Below are 20,999 nucleotides of genomic sequence, written 5' to 3' on the forward strand. Positions count from 1 at the left end.
CGACCGCCTTTGCTTTTCTCACTGGTGTCGACCATGCCAAGTTGGGCGGGTCACTGGTAAGCAGGGGGAGAAGACAAGGCTCAGAACAGAAGTGTGTCTCCCTGACATCTCTGCATTTGGTTGTCTCCTATGTTTTTTATCTTGCTCATGGTGATGAGCCGACTGCCCACAGCTCAGGGTGTCTTGGACAGCTCTTGGTGCTGTTGGGTCCCATGCCCATGAGCTGCCCCTGGCACTGCTCTCTTTCTTTGCACTGCGGTGCCACAGTCTGTATGAACAGACATACAGACAGTGACTATACTATACTATAATAGACAAAATGGTAGCAAACTTAGTGGTTAAGAGTTGTTGAATCTTTTTGATGGGGGGGAAAAAAAAAACTGCTTGTCATTGTCCCTCAGTCCCTTCCTTGCAGAGTCCCTTCTGCAGTTGTTTCTATATATGTAAATAAATCTTATACACTTTTAATGATTTTATGGTGCAGTGCAATATGATACGGTTTAACTGAATTGTCAGATTTCTCTGGAATTAGTTGTTTTGCAGAGGGGGTGCGGTGGTGCAGTGGGTTGGCCTGCAGTTCTGCTCTATAGTGGGTCTGGGGTTCGAGTCCTGCTTGGGGTGCCTTGCGACGGACTGACGTCCCCTCCTGGGTGTGTCCCCTCCCCCTCTGGCCTTACGCCCTGTGTTACTGGGTAGGCTCCTGTTCCCTGTGACCCCGTATGGGACAAGCGGCTCTGAAAGTGTGTGTGTGTGTGTGTGTGTGTGTGTGTGTGTGTGTGTGTGTGTGTGTAGTTGTTTTGCATCGTTGCAGTTCTGCTCATCAGTGACAATGACTTATTACACATCGAGGGCAAAAACACAAAGATACAGGGAAGTAAAAAAGAATAAATAAGTAAATGAGTAAATAGATACATGAAATGCAGTGCTTTTCAAATGAACACACACAAACACAAGATGTCACAATACAATGGCCTGAACATCCACACATAAAGACTATCGCATACAGAATATTGCGGAACTGTTACACTAGTCCTGTTACTGCTTACTATCAGACTATCATTGCATTTTGAGTGGCCTGCTGTCTTGGTTGAGCAGCATCACTGATTGGCGAATAAAAGAGTTCTTAAACATGTTAAGTTTAAACCTTGGGACTCTGAAACTGGAACTATATTAATTTTGTTCAACGGCATAACTTTGTATTTACTATTTAGCACTTGCGAGGGGTCAGAAGAGATACAACATGTCAGTCTTTTGAGGATAGAAAACACAACTTCTTCACTGTCTTGTCTTTTCCATGAAAATTTTCTCATTGTTCTGAATTTAATGAGTCTTGTAAGAAATTACTTGAATGTACATTTATTTTTTCAACTGATTCTTCTCTCCAACGCAACTTAATTATTTACCCATTTATACAGCTGGGTAATTACACTGGATTATTTTATGGTAAGTACCTTATTCAAAGGTTCTACAACTGGAGGGGGATTCCAACCTGCCAACTTTGAGTCCAAAGGCAGCAGCTATTACCACTACACTACCAGCTGCTCCAAATCTGCCTAAAGAAAAGGCATTTCAGCGTATGATTTGGAACTTGTGTAATCAAAGTCTTCACGAAACTGCATCATGATGTAATGATGCACCGTTATGAATTTTACGGTGCGGTTCACGTCTACTTAAGCTACAGCAAACGCCTGCTTTGAGATGGAACCACTGGAGCCTCTGCACACCTCAAGCATTGCCAGGTTTTGCTCTACTGGATTTGCATGTATCAGCGTACAAGTTTACATTCGAGTTCACTAAGACGAATCACTGCTGTAGACTGTCAGCTTTACCACTGCTGAGAGATTCATCCCTGCAGTAGGGATAGTAGGGGCATAAGTTATAGCTCTCAGCTGTGATATATTGTCACACAAACAAGCGCCACCGACTCCGATGATCACACTGTTTCATCATGGAATGATGGTTTGAGAGGGACATTAGCCAGTATTTATTTGTTTTATACAATACAACTGTATTTTCTTCACATTCATGTTGGTCTTTATTAGTCAGTTCATTTTAGTTTCCATCATTCTCTTATTCATTTGTTTAGATAAAAATGAAACAAGTTTGAGAGATTACATAAAGAGCATCATCATAATAAGTGCAAATCAAATGTGTATTTGAAGTGGTATGAAAGATTCTGAAATATGTAATATGTGTTGAGCTCCACAGACACATTTTTTCATGAGCAGGGAACTGAAGAATGTAGGAAGATGAAGTTTGACAGCGTTTCATTCGAAGTGAAAGACAAAGACAAAAGCCAGAGACTAAGACAAAACCACAGCCTCCTCTCTGCACAAATGATAAAACAGCAAGACATATATAACAATCACCTTCACCTAATTGTTTTATTGATGCCATCATCTCAGAAACAGTGGTTCGTACCTGAATAATTCTGATAGACTGTTGAGGAATCGATCAGCAAACCCTTTAATTAAGCTGCATGGGTACTTTTAATTTCGCTTTTTCCGTCTCTGTTGATTGTGTACAGGGAAAAATGAAAAGGAACTCTTTCCCTTTACTGAATCTTTAAATGAAGAAAAACAATATAATTAAGTGATGCATTGACTGAAATTACTTATCCCAAGCAGGGGTCACAGGGAGCTGGAGCCTAGCCCAGCAATACAGGGCACAAGGCTGGGGGACACACCCAGGACAGGATGCCAGTCTGTGACAAGGCACCCTAAGTGGGACTTGAACCCCAGACCCACCAGAGCGCACGCAGAGGCCAAACCCACTGCACCACCACTTCCCCCTATCTATAAAGTGATTTAAACATACTTTTTTATTTTCTCTGTCTTCCAAGGGACTGTAGTTACTCAGCTAGTACCATGCCCTCAAATAACAGGATCCCATAAAACGAAAATGTGAACAACAGTTTGTCATGTCAGTGTGGCCCTTTTTGGGCTATGTCTAGTGTATTAACCTCTACTTTACCTTATCTTTGTAGGCAAGAGAGCAACTATGGTAGGGTAGGGTCTATAGGGTCATCTGATAACCTATGGTTACAGTTGCCTTTGGATGCAAAGGTAACAGGTTTGAATGTCACCTCCATCTGTAGTACTCTTCAGTAAGGTGCTTACCCCTACATTACTACAGTAAAAAATGTCAAGCTGTATAAATGACTAAATATAGTAAGGTGTGTTGGAGAAAAGCATGAATTAAACCAGTAAAAATAGTAAATCTAACAATTTGACCCCTTCACAGTGGGAATTTGAATAATACTGATTTCACAAAATAAATTAACCCCATTTTCTGAGGAATGGGTGTTGTGACTACCTGGCCAGGATTCAGGCACAGTAGAGCAGGTTTTCCACCAAAATGGGACATTCATTGTAAACCAAAAGGAACCAAGAATCCATACCCCCTTTCAGGGAATCCAGAACCACAAAATCTACCACATTTCCCCAAAACAGTCCATGTCTAAAGTCTTCAGGCCATCTGCTCTTATGATGCATGTGATGTTCCCTGAAGTGGCCACAGTGACATCACTATTGAGTTAGGGTAAGGGCAACTCACAAGGAGCAGCTCACTAGGAGCTCTCCATCAAGCAAATCCAACCTCCTCCCCCAGGCTATACCACCCACCAGCTCACAGTCTATAAGCAATACATGCATCCATTTTTAGTAACCAGTAGCCTTGGTCAGGGCTAAGAGAGGGCGTACACTGGACAACAGGATGCCAGTACATCACAAGACATGCACATACACTACTGACAATGCAGTCTTCCTAGATCATGCACAGTGTGCATAGACACAGAGAGAAAACACAAAGTCTACACAGACTGAGCTGGATTCAAACCTGGATTCTATGCTTCAACAGCTCAGGCACTGTGAGGCAGCAGTGTGACTCTCTGCAGCAACACAATGCCCTTCAAACAGTACAACTATTTGTCCAATAACCTTTTGCTTTCATAACTTCCGAGGGTTTTGTATTCTCAAGGTAAATGACATCCCATAAACCTTTTCTCTGCATTTTGGCTGACATCTTGTCACATTAATGGTTAACAATAAACTTTTCTTCTTAAATTGTGACATCTATCTATCTATCTATCTATCTATCTATCTATCTATCTATCTATCTATCTATCTATCTATCTATCTGTTTGCCTGCCTGTTTCTGTATATCTATGTGTGTCATTCATTAATACAGCCATTTTGCTTGTGTCAGCGTTGTATGTATTGTATTGCTTGATCACATGGCACTCCAGCAATAGCTGCTGCACTAAAGCTGGATTGGTTATAACAACCTTCTTTTTTTTTATTGTTTATCTGTCACCCCCTTAATGCTTCCAGTTGCCCCTTCTAATTGCCAAGCATCATGGTCAGAGTGCTGTCATGCCCGTTTTAATTAAAGCCTCTTATCTGTTGCATAGCAACTCAGAAAAAGTGTTCTGGTCAGGATGCATACAGAACACTTCAAAAGTTTGGGTGTCTTTGTGTTTTGCTGAATTGAGATTGGTTTAAGTGCAGTGTTCATATTCTCAGGGTCTCTCCTGATAGCATCATTTTTACAGCTTGTTCCTCGCACTCCGTTCAAACTGAGAGCTGCAATTGTCAGAAATACATATCGCACCCTGTCCTTTCATGCAGTGACTCACATTACCTTTCAGGAAGAACTGGTGCTGGATGCATCCAGCCAGAGTGACTGCGCATAAGCTCATTTTTGTAGCTTACATACAGTATACGCGCAATGATTTTCATGCCCCCGCTGGTAGAGATGTCCTGCGTAAGAGGAGTAGATGTTCAGCCTTTGGGTTATACAGCTGAACAAAGAGGGCAGGATGAATCATGGAGGCATAACTCCAGCAGCAGGTCTTTATTCATACGCACTCAGTGTTGCCTGGGAAACCCAGGCAGCTTGGACTACTAAATGAGTAATGACATGATGTAAGCTGGAAAGTGGCAAAACTGGAGCTGGCAGCCAAGCCAGCAGCCTCTCACTGACCTGACCACCCTCTTGGCGCACACTCTCTGACAGACCTCGACGATCCGGTGGTGACTGTGCATCAGAGCATCGGCGAGGCCAAGGAGCAGTTCTACTATGAGAGGACAGTGTTCCTGCGGTGTGTGGCCAACTCCAACCCACCGGTGCGCTACAGCTGGCGGCGGGGCCGCGAGGTCCTTTCCCAGGGCTCTGACAAGGGTGTGGAAATCTATGAGCCTTTCTTCACACAGGTAAGCCAGAGCCCCGTGAGCCCTCCCCTGAGACAGTGGAGGTCTACTGACCATGTTGGATCTCATTTTGTATAGGAAGAGCAAATGAAACTATTCTGAAACAGTAATTAGTGCACAGTTAATGTTACAAATATAACATATTGTTACAAAAGTAATATATATTATAGAATAACAAAATGTTACAAATATAAGATATGTTGCTGTTGTTTTTATGCTGTCTTCTTTATAAGTATTGTTTGCAATAGAAATTCTGAACAAATTCTACTAATACCCTTTTAAAACATACATAATGAATACATAATGAATAAGTCAGAAATCAGAAATACTGCAGTATACCCAAACTGCATGGCTATTTGAAATTTAAAAAAAAAAAAAAAAATCACTTTTACATAGAAATGTTACATCTTATTTATGCCACAAACACCAAGTAATCTGTGGGATACCCACCAGTGGGAATGACTGAGATACAAATGTCATCATGAATCAATGGCATTTAAGTATCACAAGTTGTATATCTCAACAGTGCATAGAAAGTAATGAATAAATATAATAGGAAGTCGATTTTGGGTTAGCGTCCGTGACATTGGGGCAGCTATTTTCAAGTTGGTAAGCAGGCCGTGGGTTATGAGAAGATCCGATATGAGGGTGAAGTTTATTCGGAACAGCGCATGAGGAAAAGAAGCGAAGCTTGGAGACCCACCTGACTCCTGAGAGAGCTGTGTGGGAAACTCAGCACTGTCACTCTCACCATGCTGAGATGCGTTTCCAAATCCCATATGGTGCCAATTAGCAATAACAGACAAGCCACAAAGGGTCTCACTCTGTTACGTCCATTTATTTCCTTCATTCTCTGTGGTCAGAGTTGTAATAATGATGATCAGGCCACATGAGCCTCCTCAATGGTCTTTTAGAATTTTTTTAAACCCTTTTTAGAGCCTTTCTTGTATATCCCTTCTGTGGGAGTGGTCCTTTGATAGTTGCTCACTGACAATCGGGTAAAGTTTTCAGGCTTGTATGAGTGAAGTGATGCAAATTGCAGAAATATGCATGTCCCAGAAAAAGTACCCGCTTGGAAATGTGAGTTTTGTTATCCCTGCAGCTTTGCGTCTTCACTCTTCCTGTTTCTCCATACAAATATGGCTGACCTTTCTGAGTGGCAGTTCACTGAAAGACTTGAGGAAGCCAAACAATGTCAATTCTTTCTGAATGCTCACCAACAATATGTTGCAACTAGAGACATCCATATAGATAACATTGTGTAAATCTGCCTCAGACCAAGAAAGAGACCTAGGACTGAGAAAAAAAAAAAAAAGGTAAATGCTAGAGCATAAATCCTGGGCTTATTAAATGATAAATGAATCATTTAATCAGCTGCAGGCTTGAGGATCCATTGCAGTGGTGACTGAGGCATTTTTTTGTTCTTCATGATAAGTAATAAGTAGGTTTAATGCAACGGGCTTGGCTCAAAGCCAGTGTTGTTGCCTCCTATCTTTGTCTTGGACATACAAAACTTATTGTAATCTCTTGCCTTATTAAACATTTGAGTAGAAGGTCATTCAGCCTTGGCTGAGATCCTTCACCGATATAGAGATGCTTGAATCCAACACCACTGCCGCAGTCGTCTTCCAGCAGAGGTATGCAAGCGGTGTTGTCTCTTCACCTTCCTGAGTCAGATGCAAGCAATCATCAATCCAGTGGTCAGTCATGAAAGTTGTCAGTCAATGGAGTGGCTTTGCTTAAGGATTGCAATGTATCCTCCATAAATTTGTTAATTAATATGATGCAGGGATCTGACTGCAAAATCACCATTTCACATTAGCCGCATGGAGGTTGTTCTCATCGTGTGTAACTTCTTGAAACAAAAATCTGAGTATTTCTTATAACAAACTGACATTGTTGTCCGTTCTGTTGTTCAGCTGTCCTTCGTCCAGTTTGCTTTCTTTAGTCTAAACGCTACTGCACTATATTCCCCCTGTCTGTCGGTCTGAATTGTAGGGAGAGACTAAGATCCTGAAGCTCAAGAATCTACGGCCACAGGACTATGCCAACTACAGCTGCATTGCCTCTGTTCGCAATGTATGTGGAATCCCGGACAAGAATGTGCTCTTCAGGCTCACCAACAGAACAGGTGAGCTGGGGAGCTGGCGGAGGTGGGGTGTTTTGCTAGGGTGGGGGACGGGGGATTGATGCTCAGTTTTGCTGGATTCTGGCCGTCAGCAATCCATTCTGTCTCAAAGTGAGAAATGCTGATGGAGTAGGAGGATATGAGATATATGCAAAACTGTCCACCCAGTATATGAAACTTCTGCTGATGTTTCATATTAAACTTCCTTTAAAGACAGTGTGACCAAAATCCTGATGTGAGTGGGAAAAAAACACACACACCCTGAACCACTCTTTGGCCAGACACAGACCTATACAATCAATCTCCAACTTATGGTCCAGAAGACTATTTGCACCTTTGCTTGTTCACAACTGTATTGTTACATTTGAAGAAAAAAGCTTGATAATCCAGATAATACACGTTCCTCTACTGATTTGCAGATTAAGAAAAGGCTTTGTAAAAACCTCAGATACACCGTATAATTTGAAAAGCGTATAATTAGAAAAAAGTAAAACTTTTAAAAATAATTTTATAATTTTTCATTATTGTATTATTTTAATGATCTGGTAGCTGAATTAAAATAGAAATTTAAAATTACTGAAAATATAAATGCATTGTGTCCACAAACTTGTATTCAGTGCTGTTTGTTCATGATTCATCCCATTAGCATGGGTAACTTCCCCCTTGCTCTCAGCACTTTCAGTTTTCTTTATCATTTCTACTTTGGTCTCCATGGTAACAATAAGCGCCTTCTTACTAGCGCTACTGGAATCGCCGAGCACTCATAAATGGACGTGAGCTGTAAGCAGTGTGGAATTGAGCTGAATTAAAACCACTTCAACGGTGCCTTTCTGTTACGGTGCATTTCACTGCCATCTATCGACTCGGTGGATAAGCACATGTCACGTTTGATCTGTTGTAATTTATAAGCTAAAGAGCAACTCAATTAATGTGTGCCTTATTCTTCTCTTACATTACCTTAATTGATAAAACTTGACAAAATATTTTAACAATGTGTTACACCTATGCATTTTCCAAATGCAGTAGCTAGAGCCATCAGAGTTCAGACTGTGAAATAACAGAAAGAACCTTCCCAGGTCCTGTATCATATCTCTTACTTTAAATTCCAGATGAATCCCCAAGGACTTCAAGTTCAGAGATGTGCAGTCCTTTGTTTAAGTACGTCTTTATCCCTGCAAAGTTTATGCAGTCTACTCATGAGACAAGCGTGCACAACTCATGCGTTGCTATCAATGACTTGTGGATGCCCCCATACTCCTCCTGTAGTCCAGCAATAGCTTGTCCAGATTACTGTCCAGGTGGTGACCTCTCATAACTGCCCGCTGAGTGCTAATCTGTACTTAATCTGTCTTGTGCCTGCTCCTGCACCCTCCCTTTTCATACTTTATGAGCGATAAAGCAGTCACAAGTGAGCACTGACTAAACGTTTCACTTCTGTGTTCCCCACTGAGAGACTGCTGGTGTTTCTTAGCTTTTCCTTGCCATGGTTGTCCTCCTGTCCTGCTTTATTCTTCATCAGCCAAGGTCTGCAGGCACAGCGGTTCCTCATTGTGCCGTGTACCCATTTCATTCTTCTACAATAAAGGCCTGGCCTGAGTGTCATTAACACAAATCCAGTCCTGGTATCTCCATCCAAGTCGAGCTGAAGCATCCTGGGTGATGGCCTTGGCCAATGAATGAAAGCTCCTAATGGACAGAAGAGAATCTAAACAGCCCTGGAGAGCCCAGGAGATGAACTGCTCTGCCCTTCAGGAGATGAACTGCTCTGCCCTTCCCTCAGAGCAGCACTAAAACAATTTGTACCCCAGCGTGTGCTGGCTACATGGCCAAGCAAGCTGTTCGCCCCTCTAGCCCTACCTAGCAGCAGCCACTTTCTTGGCAGGAAGCTGTCCGGAGTGAGAAAAAAAAAAGAAAAAAAGAACACGTCATCTGATTAAAAATTTAAGGCGGGACAATTATTTTATTCACCTCCTAAATTCTGCTCCCTTTGGAAGGTTATCTTTATTGTAGAACACTGTCTGTGGACTGTCCCACGTTTATTTTATTTTATTTAAGTTTTTTTTTTTTTTTTTTTTCTCTTACAGGAGTTGGCTCATGTTGAACAGCACTGTAGCCCTGTCTTTTGTCTCTTCCGTTGTATTGCCTGTCAGTAGCAAAAAGAAACATGAATAAGCAGCATTCCCCAACAATGTCAGTCATTTCAGTTAAGCACTTCAGTTCTGACATGATTGGACATATGAAAATCATTCATGACAGCTTTCCTTTCCCTATTAACATGACTTTATTATGAAATGTTATATATTTTTTGTCTTTATTTTAAACATTTTTCTTGCTTTCAGAAGGAGCCTTTGTGAGGATTATAATGATTGATGTATTTATTTCTCCCCTTCCTCACATCTATTCATGCAGTAACTTATGTTTATAAGATCAGAAGACATATTTTATATAATGCAACTGAGTTTCACTACCTGAGTAGTTCATCCATTTATACAGCTTATTGAGGTGTTTATGGGTCATAAATGCTCTGCTCAGTGTTAACAGAAGGTCCCTCCTTGGGGATTCCAGTCTGTAATACTTGGACAACTCTGTATGCATTTTAACCCCTCCAGTTAGCAGTCTGTTTGTTCTGCTTTGGTCCCAGGAACTGTTTTGCTTTTGCACCAATGTGCAACGTATTTTAATTGGTCCAGTATAAATGTTAGGAATAAAAATGGCTCAAGTTGTGAATAATTTTTCATCAAAGCATTAGATAGGATAATAGGAAATAGACTGTAGCATTTGAAATATGAACAAGTAGAAGTAACAGATTTTTTCTACTCTGTATTTTAAGGCAAAAAGAAGAGAGCACAGGAAATAGAGTGCGATCTGACGTGTGGTGAATTTCTTTTCAGCATCACCCACCATTAAACTCCTTGTGGAGGACCCCATCGTTGTGAACCCTGGGCAGACGGTGACCCTGGTGTGTATCACTTCTGGCGGGGAACCCATACCAACATTAACATGGGTGCGAAACACGGAGCCCCTGCCTGACAAGAGCGTGCTCAACGGTGGGACGCTGACCCTACCAGCCATCACGTCAGATGATGCTGGTGTCTACAGCTGTGTGGCCAACAATAATGTGGGCAATCCTGCTAAGAAGTCCACCACCATTGTGGTCAGAGGTAAGCTGCTCCATCCCCATTGAGCTCGCAACTCCAATCCGCAATTCAAAGTTGAACTGCAGTGGTTTGGTGGCTCACACATGCCTTCAAAGACTAAAAAATCCTCTGTTCTGTTAACACAAATGTCTAAAATATTTCTTTCTGAAAGATGGCCACCGGAGGATTCTTGCTGATCACTATGACAGCTATACATGGATTTAGGATCCTGATGTAGAATCGATGTTCTGTACACTGTAGTACAAAAAAGTAGTTGTTTTAGTTTTACCATGGAGAATGGCTCCAGAATTTGGTAGTAAATGAACATGCCATGATATTTATTTTACTTTGTTTTGGCTATATTGCTGCAAACTCAGCCGCAGCTGTGGATTATCCTAGACTTTTCAGAGCAGAAAAGTGAAGGAAGGGAACAAGCATAGCAGCAACAACTCTGATGTTGCATCAAAAGATTCATCTGCATTACATAACAAGTATTCAAGTAAATTGCTGTAAATAATCATTGTACACACAAACAGGCAGCAGCAAACAGGTGCCGAAAATGCACTTCACTTTAGCGGCAGCATAAATAGTTATTCCTCGTTCTTTGAAATATACATTAGCTATATCATAGTGAAGCTTTGATAATGATCTGTCTGTGGTCCAGTGGATTTAATTTCTTTGTAATGGGAATATATAAATAACATAACCGTCCCATGTGATTTTACATTGGTTATATTTATTAATTTATTTAGTTAATAAATAATGTATGTAAACTATTGTTGTTGTTGTTTCCACTACCAGCTTTACAATAACACTGTAAAACATATCAGTCTATATGCTTCCCAAATTTACTGCAATTTACAGAACGTACATTTATAAGCATCATTAGGGCAGCCATGTACTGTGTGATGTCACAGAGCTCTTGGGGAACAACCATAGACATTGGAACACAAACTGGAATATGTGGAGGGGTCACGCTATCTTGTGATTGCCAGGGGTCCCCAAAGGTTCGACTCAGCCCCAAACAGCATGTCCCATCGAATATTAACAGCAAGCATGGCTGTGTACAGTGAGCAAAGACAGCTCTAATTTCTATGCACACACACAGACACACAGTCAGTTTCACACTTGGTTGGAATCCTGAGTGACACTGCACTAGTGTGACCACATGGCATGTTTGCCCTGGTTTCCAGTACTTCCATGTTTTCTCTTATCACTGTTCCCAAACTAGTATGAAATGGCAAGACTCAGCAAAGGTGGAAATGGGCAGCTATTCAACGGTAACCCCTGTATCACCAGTGCTAAAGTCACCACGTCTCTATTTCACAGTCCACTACGGAGCCATTTAGCGCAGCCCCTCCAAACCACCCATTCACCCCCTCCTTGGGTGGGTTTTCAAAGCAGATCCCTGGTGTCAAAATAAAGCTGTTTTTCCACATCTGGAGGTGTTAGCTGTGGCTCCGGCAAGAGATTCTTTTAGTTCCACCGAGAGTGGCTGGGCCTGACAGCAACAAGAGCGATAAGGACAGGAAACCGGATTTGCATGGTGCGGTTTCAGTGGGCTGCACTGGCTGCAAGTGACATGGCATTGAGGTGGGCAGCCGGAAAAGCTCAGGGGTTCACCCATGTGCCAGAGAGCACAGTCCACTACCACACATTACCATAATGAAGGGAACACTGGAACACTAAGCAACTTTTGGCTGCATTTTGCAAGAGAATGCCACCTTTGTCTTTTGTTGGAATGGCTGAAACATTTCTTGAGTGCGATTTAAGCATAATAACCAGGGCTGTGGAGTCAGTACACAAGACCTCCGACTCTAGTAAGCCAATAATTGCTTCCAGCTCTGACTCCATGACTCCTACTCCACAGCACTGTAGCCTAAGCCCGAATCTTAAGTGTAGGTGTCAGCAGGACTAGCCTAGGCCCAAAAGTTGTACATTATTTTGGGGTCAACTTATCCGGCAAATATAGGCCTAAATCTATATTACACCTCTAATTTTGGGGCTCGACTTATACGCCAGCATATACGGTACATTTAGTTGGACTCGATACATTTTTACAGCACTGATAATAACTTTTGGTATGAACTTCATAGCACAATTGGAAAATTTGTGTGATTTTATTTCCTCTCATTTTCCCTCATCAGTTGGTTGAAACTCATCATCCAGCTCTGTCACAAAATACGGTTAAGTGTGAATAAAACTTGCCTGCGCTTTGGTTGATATGTATGAAAACAGCATGGTTTACATGCTGTATACAGTAGCTATGTAGTAAAACACAACTATTAGTACTTGCTTTTTCAAACACTGCAGTTATTCATTTTGTATCAAATTTCATTTAAAGGGCTGCAGCATACATAATGAGAAAAAAAGAAAAATGTGTGGGACAGATCAAGGTTTTGGTGGTTGCACATAATTTGAATGCAGTGGGAAAATGCTCGTCCAGTGTACACAAAACTAAATGGCCCTTATGACAGTTGTGTCAATGACAAGAGTTGTTTGTTCGGTAAATACTCCCAGAAGGACGTGAAATATTGGTGAGCAATTATCAGTGTTTATGCAGTGGTTCCTTGCAAGTATTGCCATAATTTGTGAGTGTTCCCAGATAGAGAGAGAGAAGAGAAATTATAAACTCCATATTGCTTCCAAAAAATAACTTTAGTTATATGACTTACAGTTTAAATTACAATTCACAGAATTAAGTGACTTCCATCCTGTTATACTCTGGAAGACTTCAAAATTGCTATGACATTCATCATTAGATGGTTAAAACATACATTTGGTGACAGAACATGGCTCTACAGAAGTGGCAGTTAGAGGGCTTTAAAAGCTTTTTCTTGCACTCTGCTGCGAATCTGGACTCAGGTTTTAGGAGTGTGTCATCTAATCCCATCACCCAAATGGGGCAGGATTATAGACTTTCAGAGGCATGGGGAATAAAGTTTGTTTCCCTTTGTTGCCTCTAGTCATTTTAGATATTAACGGTCTTGTAATATTTTTTGTGAAATCTCTAATGTGCACTGATTTTTTTTTTTGTTTGTTTTCAAAAAATCTTGTGTTGCATCTACGCTTATGTCCTGTTTAGTTCTCAAGACCATTTTTGCTGTGAAACATACATGCTGTAGTGCTGCACAAATTTTTTCTCAGTCATTGAGATGTACATTGCTTTGAAGAAAAGTGTCTGCTAAATGAATAAATGTAAACGTAGTGTAATTGTAAATCGGGATTGCTAGGTCTTGTCTTAATACTTGTCTCACAATCTTCTCAAAGATGACCAAAAAAATACATAAAATAAAGTGACCAAACTGAATTTCTGATGCATTTGCAATGATTCTGGTCCAGCCATTATTAATTCATTGCTTATCGGAGACTTTTGTCCAAAGCATCTTGAAGTATTTAACCCATTTATGCAGCTTGCTCTTTTGATTTGAGCAGTTCAGGACAAATACCTTGTTCAAGGGTACTCCTGCAGTACAAGAGAGTGGTGCTTGAACCAGCAACCTTCTAGTTAAGTCCAAGTACCTGACCTTTCTCTCATTACCCAATACAACAAATTTTCCACTGAGTGAGCTTTTGCTGTGTATAGAGATATACTGTGCTCCAGATGCTCTCCTGCTACATGCACAATTGTGGAGACATGGCCCCAAAAACTTGTCTTTTTTTTTTTTTTTTTTTGACACATGACAAATGACACCGTGGCCAGAGTCATAGCATAGAGTGTGTTAGAGTGAACCTTGATTACTTTGAAAGCCTTACTTGCTGATGAAGGCATCAAGAAGAACAAAGGGTTTGAAGGGGATTTCATCATGGATGCGTTGACATTTGATAGAGGCAAGATCACACCAACAATAAATGTTTACTGGAACCCCGTTTCTTTGTGATGTTTTCCATTAGCAAAGTCGATGACCTAGTAGGAAACGCTTTTGCTTAGCTTGTCCCAGAAGAGTAGCTGTGGCCACTTTAGTTGCTGCCCATACTCCCACTGATATTGCATCAAGGGCCATTTCATCTATACTCCTCATATTTCCTCACTCACTCCCTCGGGCATTCTGCTCCCAACAACATTAGACTTCTTCCCAGCAATGGCATCAATAAAACAAACCCTCTGCTCTTGAGTTATAGCATCGAGCCCGCCTAGTAAAAGCATTGAATATCTAGAGATGATGACTCAGAATGTTAAGGCTTTGGCATATTGACCAGTGGAGAATAAACCACGCCACAAGCTGGATGTTGTATTTATAAGCCAAGCCCTGTTGCTGAGCAGGCTGGTTGCCGAAGGAGTTCACTCATTTATTTATTTACACATGTCATCCTCTATTTGATCAGCATTTTATGAGGCAATCACCACAGGCTACCACTGTGTAGTGGCCATAAACAGAATGTTGCAAAGGAGCAACATTATTGTAATGGGGTTCCAGGCAGGTTGGAGGGTTTTTTTGTCTGTCTCAGCAGAAAGCACCTTATCTGTGGCCTTCGGGCTGTCAGTCTAGGAATATTGATACACTGTACTAATTTAAGTAGCTGTTGTCAATAAGTTAACCTCTCAGAGGTGCTATAATTTTGGTAAAAAACAAAAAAAAATCATTCATCATTTCCTGTGGTCTGGACTGGACACCTCACTTTCAAAAGCCTGTGTATGAATGGTTCTTCACACCGATCCACAATATGTGACTTTAAGTATCTTCAGTTGCCAAAATTAATGTTATTTCTGGGAAACATTATCCAGCAGAACAAAGAATTTTGTCTGGTTTCCTAGCAGTCTGGTCGGAGTGGTCAATGGTTTGTACGTGTACTGGCCCAGCCCTTGAAAGAACCTCGCAGGATTGTTGTGCCCAGAGCTGTAAGTGTTTCTGCACATCCTCTCTCCAAGCAGATGGCAGTGCTTCTGGCCACACTTCCCACAGGCCAGGGCGTCTTTCAGCTCAGCCTGCCTTTCCAAGACGCCAACATGAGCTTGGCACAGCTAGACCTGCAATCATGATCCTCCTCTTGGTGATGTTTTTTGTTTCCTCTCCAACAAAAACAACAAACTGTGCCCTCTCCCCCATGCTTTTTTTTTTCTTTTCTCCAGATGCAGTCTAACAATCTGCTTCTGTATAAGCCTTTTTGCTCATTAGCCCATAGTGAGGTGCATCAGTCTCCTTTGGGCACAACCATGCATTTTCAGGAGGCAATGCTGGTCAATTAAACTCAACAAGAACCCATAATTGCTTGCCTCTTCAGGAAAGAATGGCAGAAATAATTTCTCTTGTAACTGTGCCCTGTGTGGAGCCAGTTTGCTTCAGGGCATGTTTGAGAAATATTCTCATTTAATTGTAACTTTGTTGCTTAAATTATGGCTCTCAGTTTGTCTTGTGTCAATGAGCAAATGTCCCTGTACTTCTTATTGGACAGTGCAAATGAGAGGGGTGTGTATTGGCAATGGTCTCCTGTTCAGTGTCAGTATTAAAGGCTAACCAAAGATCCAAGGCCTGTTCATTCAGGCATGTTTCTTAACAGCATTTAATGCTTAATAGTTTTGGGTGAAATCACTTTATTTTTGCAAAGCCCACATCCCAAAATGGTTACTCAGGTCTGCATAATATGGAACCCAGTAATACATCACATTTTTAAAAATGGAAGGATCTTGTCAACAGTTCTGTTGCTGTAGCATCTAATTAGAATTTATGACTTTCTTTTAGTGACTGCATTCAATGTTCTATTTTCAAGTAATAATGAAAAAAAAAATAAATAAAATGTCCTGAAAGTACCATAACCAAGAACATCACTGGATCACTTCTCTGAACTTGTGAAGTCTGACATGGCTTTGATACCCCATAGCAATCAAGGCTCACTGGCATCTGTACCCATGACTACTGGAAAGGCAGTGCTGCCATTCATAAGAGTAACTGTTATTTATCCCACATTTCCTCCTGCGTTGTTTTACTCCCTGCAGGGAAAAAAAAGAACTCTCGAATGCGACTCATAAAAACTCGCTGCCTGCATGTAAATCAACATGTAAATCGACTCTTATCAAATTTGTTTTTGAATAATTTATGGGGCAGCAGTGCATCCTATTTCCATTAATGAATGACTAATGAGCTCTGTGGGGTTACTGCCAGAAACAAGACATTGCCCTAGCGGGCTGGCCCCAGCATAATCGAAGAACCCCAGGCAAAGATAGAAGTTGGGCCAGTAGAGGCGCAGATCGGTCAGCTGCCAGGGTACCAATGCAGGGGAGCTTCACAAAATAGAGCCGTATACCCCTGAAAGCCCATCGATTACCATTCTGATGAGGTAATGATTAGGCAGGAACAAATAAAACATTCATGATTATCCAGCCTGTTATCTTATATACATGTCTTACATATGCAAATTTTTTCCAGTCCTAAAGTATTTTGTGTGTCTTTTTTTTTTTTTTTTTTTAAATGTTATGCACCTGGATGTGGGTAGCACTGGACTGTTTGGCAGTGTTCAGGAGTTTTGATCTAAAGATACACTATTTAAACTAACTCTTGACAGCAAAATTATGTAAATTCATATACAGAGCTGTTTGTTTCGGTCTGCACAAAATGATTTAAGGGCAGCTGTCAGTAGACAGGCTTTTTTCATCTGCAAAATACAGTAGATTGAAGGAAAATTCCATTTGACCCTTTTGTTTCGTTGTTGCATCCTGTAAGGCTCTACTTAGAATTGCCTAGCTATTTTTAAACTTCCAAGTAAAGCCAACAAAATGATGATTACTCTCCTAAATTTTTAAAACCACTGAGTTAGGATGCAGAAGACCTTTTTCATTTGATACTGGCAGAGGTATTTGTATATTTTGGTCTAAAACAATCTTTCAGGCTGATTTGCAGCTTCATAAATGCAAATGAATGTATATGCAAAGTCTGTGTTCATTTTAGAGTTTAATTTCATATGGTTATATTCTTATTATTCTTCTTATTATATTATTATGGGGGTGCGGTGGTGCAGTGGGTTGGACCGGGTCCTGCTCTCGGGTAGGTCTGGGGTTCGAGTCCCGCTTGGGGTGCCTTGCGACGGACTGGCGTCCCGTCCTGGGTGTGTCCCCTCCCCCTCCGGCCTTACCCCTGTGTTGCCGGGTAGGCTCTGGTTCCCCGCAACCCCGTCTGGGACAAGCGGTTCTGACAATGTGTGTGTGTGTGTGTGTGTGTGTGTGTGTGTGTGATAGTTTCATGGGCTTACAGACTTTTACCAGGTGATTAAATATGGAATTTCTTTGGTTTGGTAAATAATAAATTCAAAATAGCATGAAACATTCTTCAGAGTTTTGTCTGGCTTTTGCCGTGACAAACTGAAAATTAACATGTAATTTAGTATAGTTCATTTTAGGGAGATTCTGAGGTCTGTCGGTACAATGGGAAATCCCATTAAAGTTATGAATCAGTGTCTGATTCAAATACAGATATGTGATTTCTCTCTGGACATGTTCCTTGAACTGTTTTGTTAATGTTCTGAGCTAATTTCTTGGAAATAATTCCTTTTGTGAAACATAAACCCAGCTCTCCTTCCTCAGTGTAGACATGTGCCTTGGGTAAAGGGTTAAGGTGTTGGACTCCGCTCCTGGATGTGCTCTAGTAAAACACCACAAGGACTCTTAAAGAGCAGCTAATGGTTAAAAACAGTTTTCATGACATTGGAGACATTGACAGAAATAAGGAATGTTTCACCTATCACATTTTAACTTTTTTTTTTAAACAATTTTTAATATGTTAATTTTTTAATAACAAAAAATCAATGTGAATGAATAAAGCCATACATAGACTTCTTATGACCTCCAGCTCCCCTCTGTTGTGGTGACACACTTACCCACCCTTTGTGAGTCACATTTGTTGCCTGCAGGGTTGTTTGCACTGATAATCAAGGTACCCAAGCAGAAAAATACATCCTCAGATTCCTCAGCCCAAGCAACTAGTTTCAGTCCCAGCCAATAAATGGAATGTTTGTGTTTATGTATTGTACTTTTCAAAGTGCAGTTATCGTTCAAATCCTTTGAGATGCTACATCCATTCCTTTATTCTTTTCTGGGACACATTGTGATATCTTAGCTTACAGAAGACCTAGATGGAATGCACTGCCATATTAAAAGACGTGTACCATGCAATATGCTGTACCTTTACCATGTTGTCTAGCACTAACGATAAGAGTCTTGTCACATAATTTATTTGTATGGCAGATGCTCCTTTCCAGTGTGAATTCAGGTGTTCTATGCAGAATGATTCTTAGGGTTGAATGGGCTCCACCCTGCTGAAACATGTGCCACCTGGGTCACTTTACCACTATACAGTGTGTACTTAAAATTTAGTTTACAAGCGTCCTTATGAGGTCCCCACAGTCCTTATGAGCAAACAGTTATAGCTTGAACAGCGCACTTCTTCATGATGGAGAAAAAAGGTACTCCAGAGCTAGCACAGGATTTTTTTTTTTTTTTTTTTCTCCTCACTCTTCAGTTGAAACCTTGTCTTTTCTATTTTTTAACTTTCAATAGCCTTTTCTCTGTATGGGTTTTGGGTTTTGTTAATATTTGTGGAGTGATTAATGTAAATGCATTATAGTTCAGGGCCTGATTTACAAGAATTCCCTTAAGAACACTTCTCAAAAACAAAAAAAAATATATATGCATATATAAAAATTGTGCTGCTGAGCTTATTTGTGACAGTATTCTCAATGACATTCTTTGCCTGGCTACCCACAGCATTGAAGAAGGGCCGTTTCTGGATCACCCCAGACCCCTATCACAATGATGACAACATTCAGATTGGGCGGGAGGTGAAGATATCTTGTCAAGTGGAGGCCACGCCTCCTGAGGAGCTGACATTCAGCTGGCTGAAGAATGGACGAGCGCTGCGCAGCTCTGAGCGCATGGTCATCACACAGACGGATCCTGACATCTCCCCTGGCACAACCAACCTGGACATCATCGACCTCAAGTTTACTGATTTTGGAACCTACACCTGTATGGCCTCGCTGAAGGGTGGGGGTATCCCTGAGATCAGCATTGACGTCAACATCTCGTCGACCACTGGTGAGTACTAAAATAGCCCTGTCTTTCACCTGCTCACTAGTTGGCCCCGCCCACCTTATACTTTATTCCACAGCATGTATTTCTTGTGGAGAAACACAGTAGGACAATAGGTGGACTATAATGATTGTTAAAAGTTATGAAGGCCCATTAGTAAGAAAAGTAGATTTATCTGTATGTTTTCTTGTTTTTCTATGGGATCCACCACACACACACACACACATTTTCAGAACCGCTTGTCCCATATGGGGTCGCGGGGAACCGGAGCCTACCCGGTAACACAGGGCGTAAGGCCGGAGGGGGAGGGGACACACCCAGGATGGGACGCCAGTCCATCGCAAGGCACCCTAAGCGGGACTTGAACCCCAGACCCACTTGGAGAGCAGGACCCACTTCACCCCCTTATCCACCCTACAGTCAGTACTAAATAAGATTTGTTCAAGGTAGATTTCTACTAACTTTTAAATGACCTCATTTCGATATACGATTCATCAAAACTTGTTATTATTCTTTCATCATCCAGTGTGCCTGTGTTTATGAACCTGTGAAAACTATTAATAGTAGTAATAAAAATGCTCTGCTTCTGGGACAATATGGTATGGTTTGGAAGTAGGAAACGCTGCGTGTATTTATGAAGGAAATGTCTTCAGGATCATTTCACCATGGATGGGGCACTAAAGTGGGCAAAGTGTGATTACAAGATATTTGAGAGTTCAACTAGTCTATAAGAAAAAGTTTTCTTTATGGGTGAGTGTGACACAGTTCTGTGTTGTATGTGGTACAGAAGCCCAGAAGCTACTTCTTTGAAACTTCAGTAAATCAAAATTTTTTCTTGCACTGCCCTTAGGTATCGCTGCAGAGGAAGCCATACAGTGGTAACAGAAAAAAGATAAAAGTGCTAAAAGAGAAGCAAGTATTTCATTGTTTGCACCAAACTGTCTAATGGTCCATTTATTTAGTAGCTGAGACACACTTTGGATGTGTTTCAGTGTTTACTGGTTGACTAACAAGGGTAGTTGACCCATGCAGAGATGCACCAAAGGTTTGTGGTTTTATGAGGTTCTTCCACGACCTCTCTTCCACTTTTTTTACACTGCTCTGTGCAGTTTGCCATGTGCTTTACCAAAAACAACATACTGTTTCATAATTTTCCTTTATCCATGATAGATACATAGAGTAGAGACAAGTCAGTATAGCTGCAGACAAATAGCATGTCAGCATTGAGACCTGGTTTTTCAGCACTCAGGAGATGAGTATTTTGCGAAGGAGATGTTTCAGGTGAGGTAGGGTGGAGTAAAGGTCTTCCTTTATTAGAATAATCCCTTGTTTCCATCTATAATGTAGATATAAAACAAAAGTACTACTTCATTACTATTGCTTAGAGCCCAAAGACTGCTTAGGCTAAGATGTGAAGGTGTATTTTAAATATATACATATATAATATATATACACACGTATATGTATGTGTGTGTGTGTGTGTGTGGGGGGGGGGGGGGGGGGGG

General features: G+C 41.1%; 1 protein-coding gene across 1 annotated transcript in view; it reads left to right on the forward strand.

The window, feature by feature from the left end:
- Positions 1–19,500, forward strand: part of LOC114909829 (MAM domain-containing glycosylphosphatidylinositol anchor protein 2-like) — a gene marked incomplete at its 3' end in the record, with an annotated part of 59,081 nt that extends 39,581 nt beyond the window's left edge. Inside the window, exons 4-7 of the mRNA XM_029249621.1 lie at positions 5,017–5,213; positions 7,209–7,341; positions 10,230–10,499; positions 19,171–19,500. Coding sequence (XP_029105454.1) covers positions 5,017–5,213; positions 7,209–7,341; positions 10,230–10,499; positions 19,171–19,500 — 930 coding nt within the window. The remainder of the gene's footprint in view (positions 1–5,016; positions 5,214–7,208; positions 7,342–10,229; positions 10,500–19,170) is intronic.
- Between the last annotated feature and the right edge of the window lie 1,499 nt (positions 19,501–20,999).

Source organism: Scleropages formosus, unplaced genomic scaffold, assembly GCF_900964775.1.
Source record: "Scleropages formosus unplaced genomic scaffold, fSclFor1.1, whole genome shotgun sequence".
Taxonomy (NCBI): domain Eukaryota; kingdom Metazoa; phylum Chordata; class Actinopteri; order Osteoglossiformes; family Osteoglossidae; genus Scleropages; species Scleropages formosus.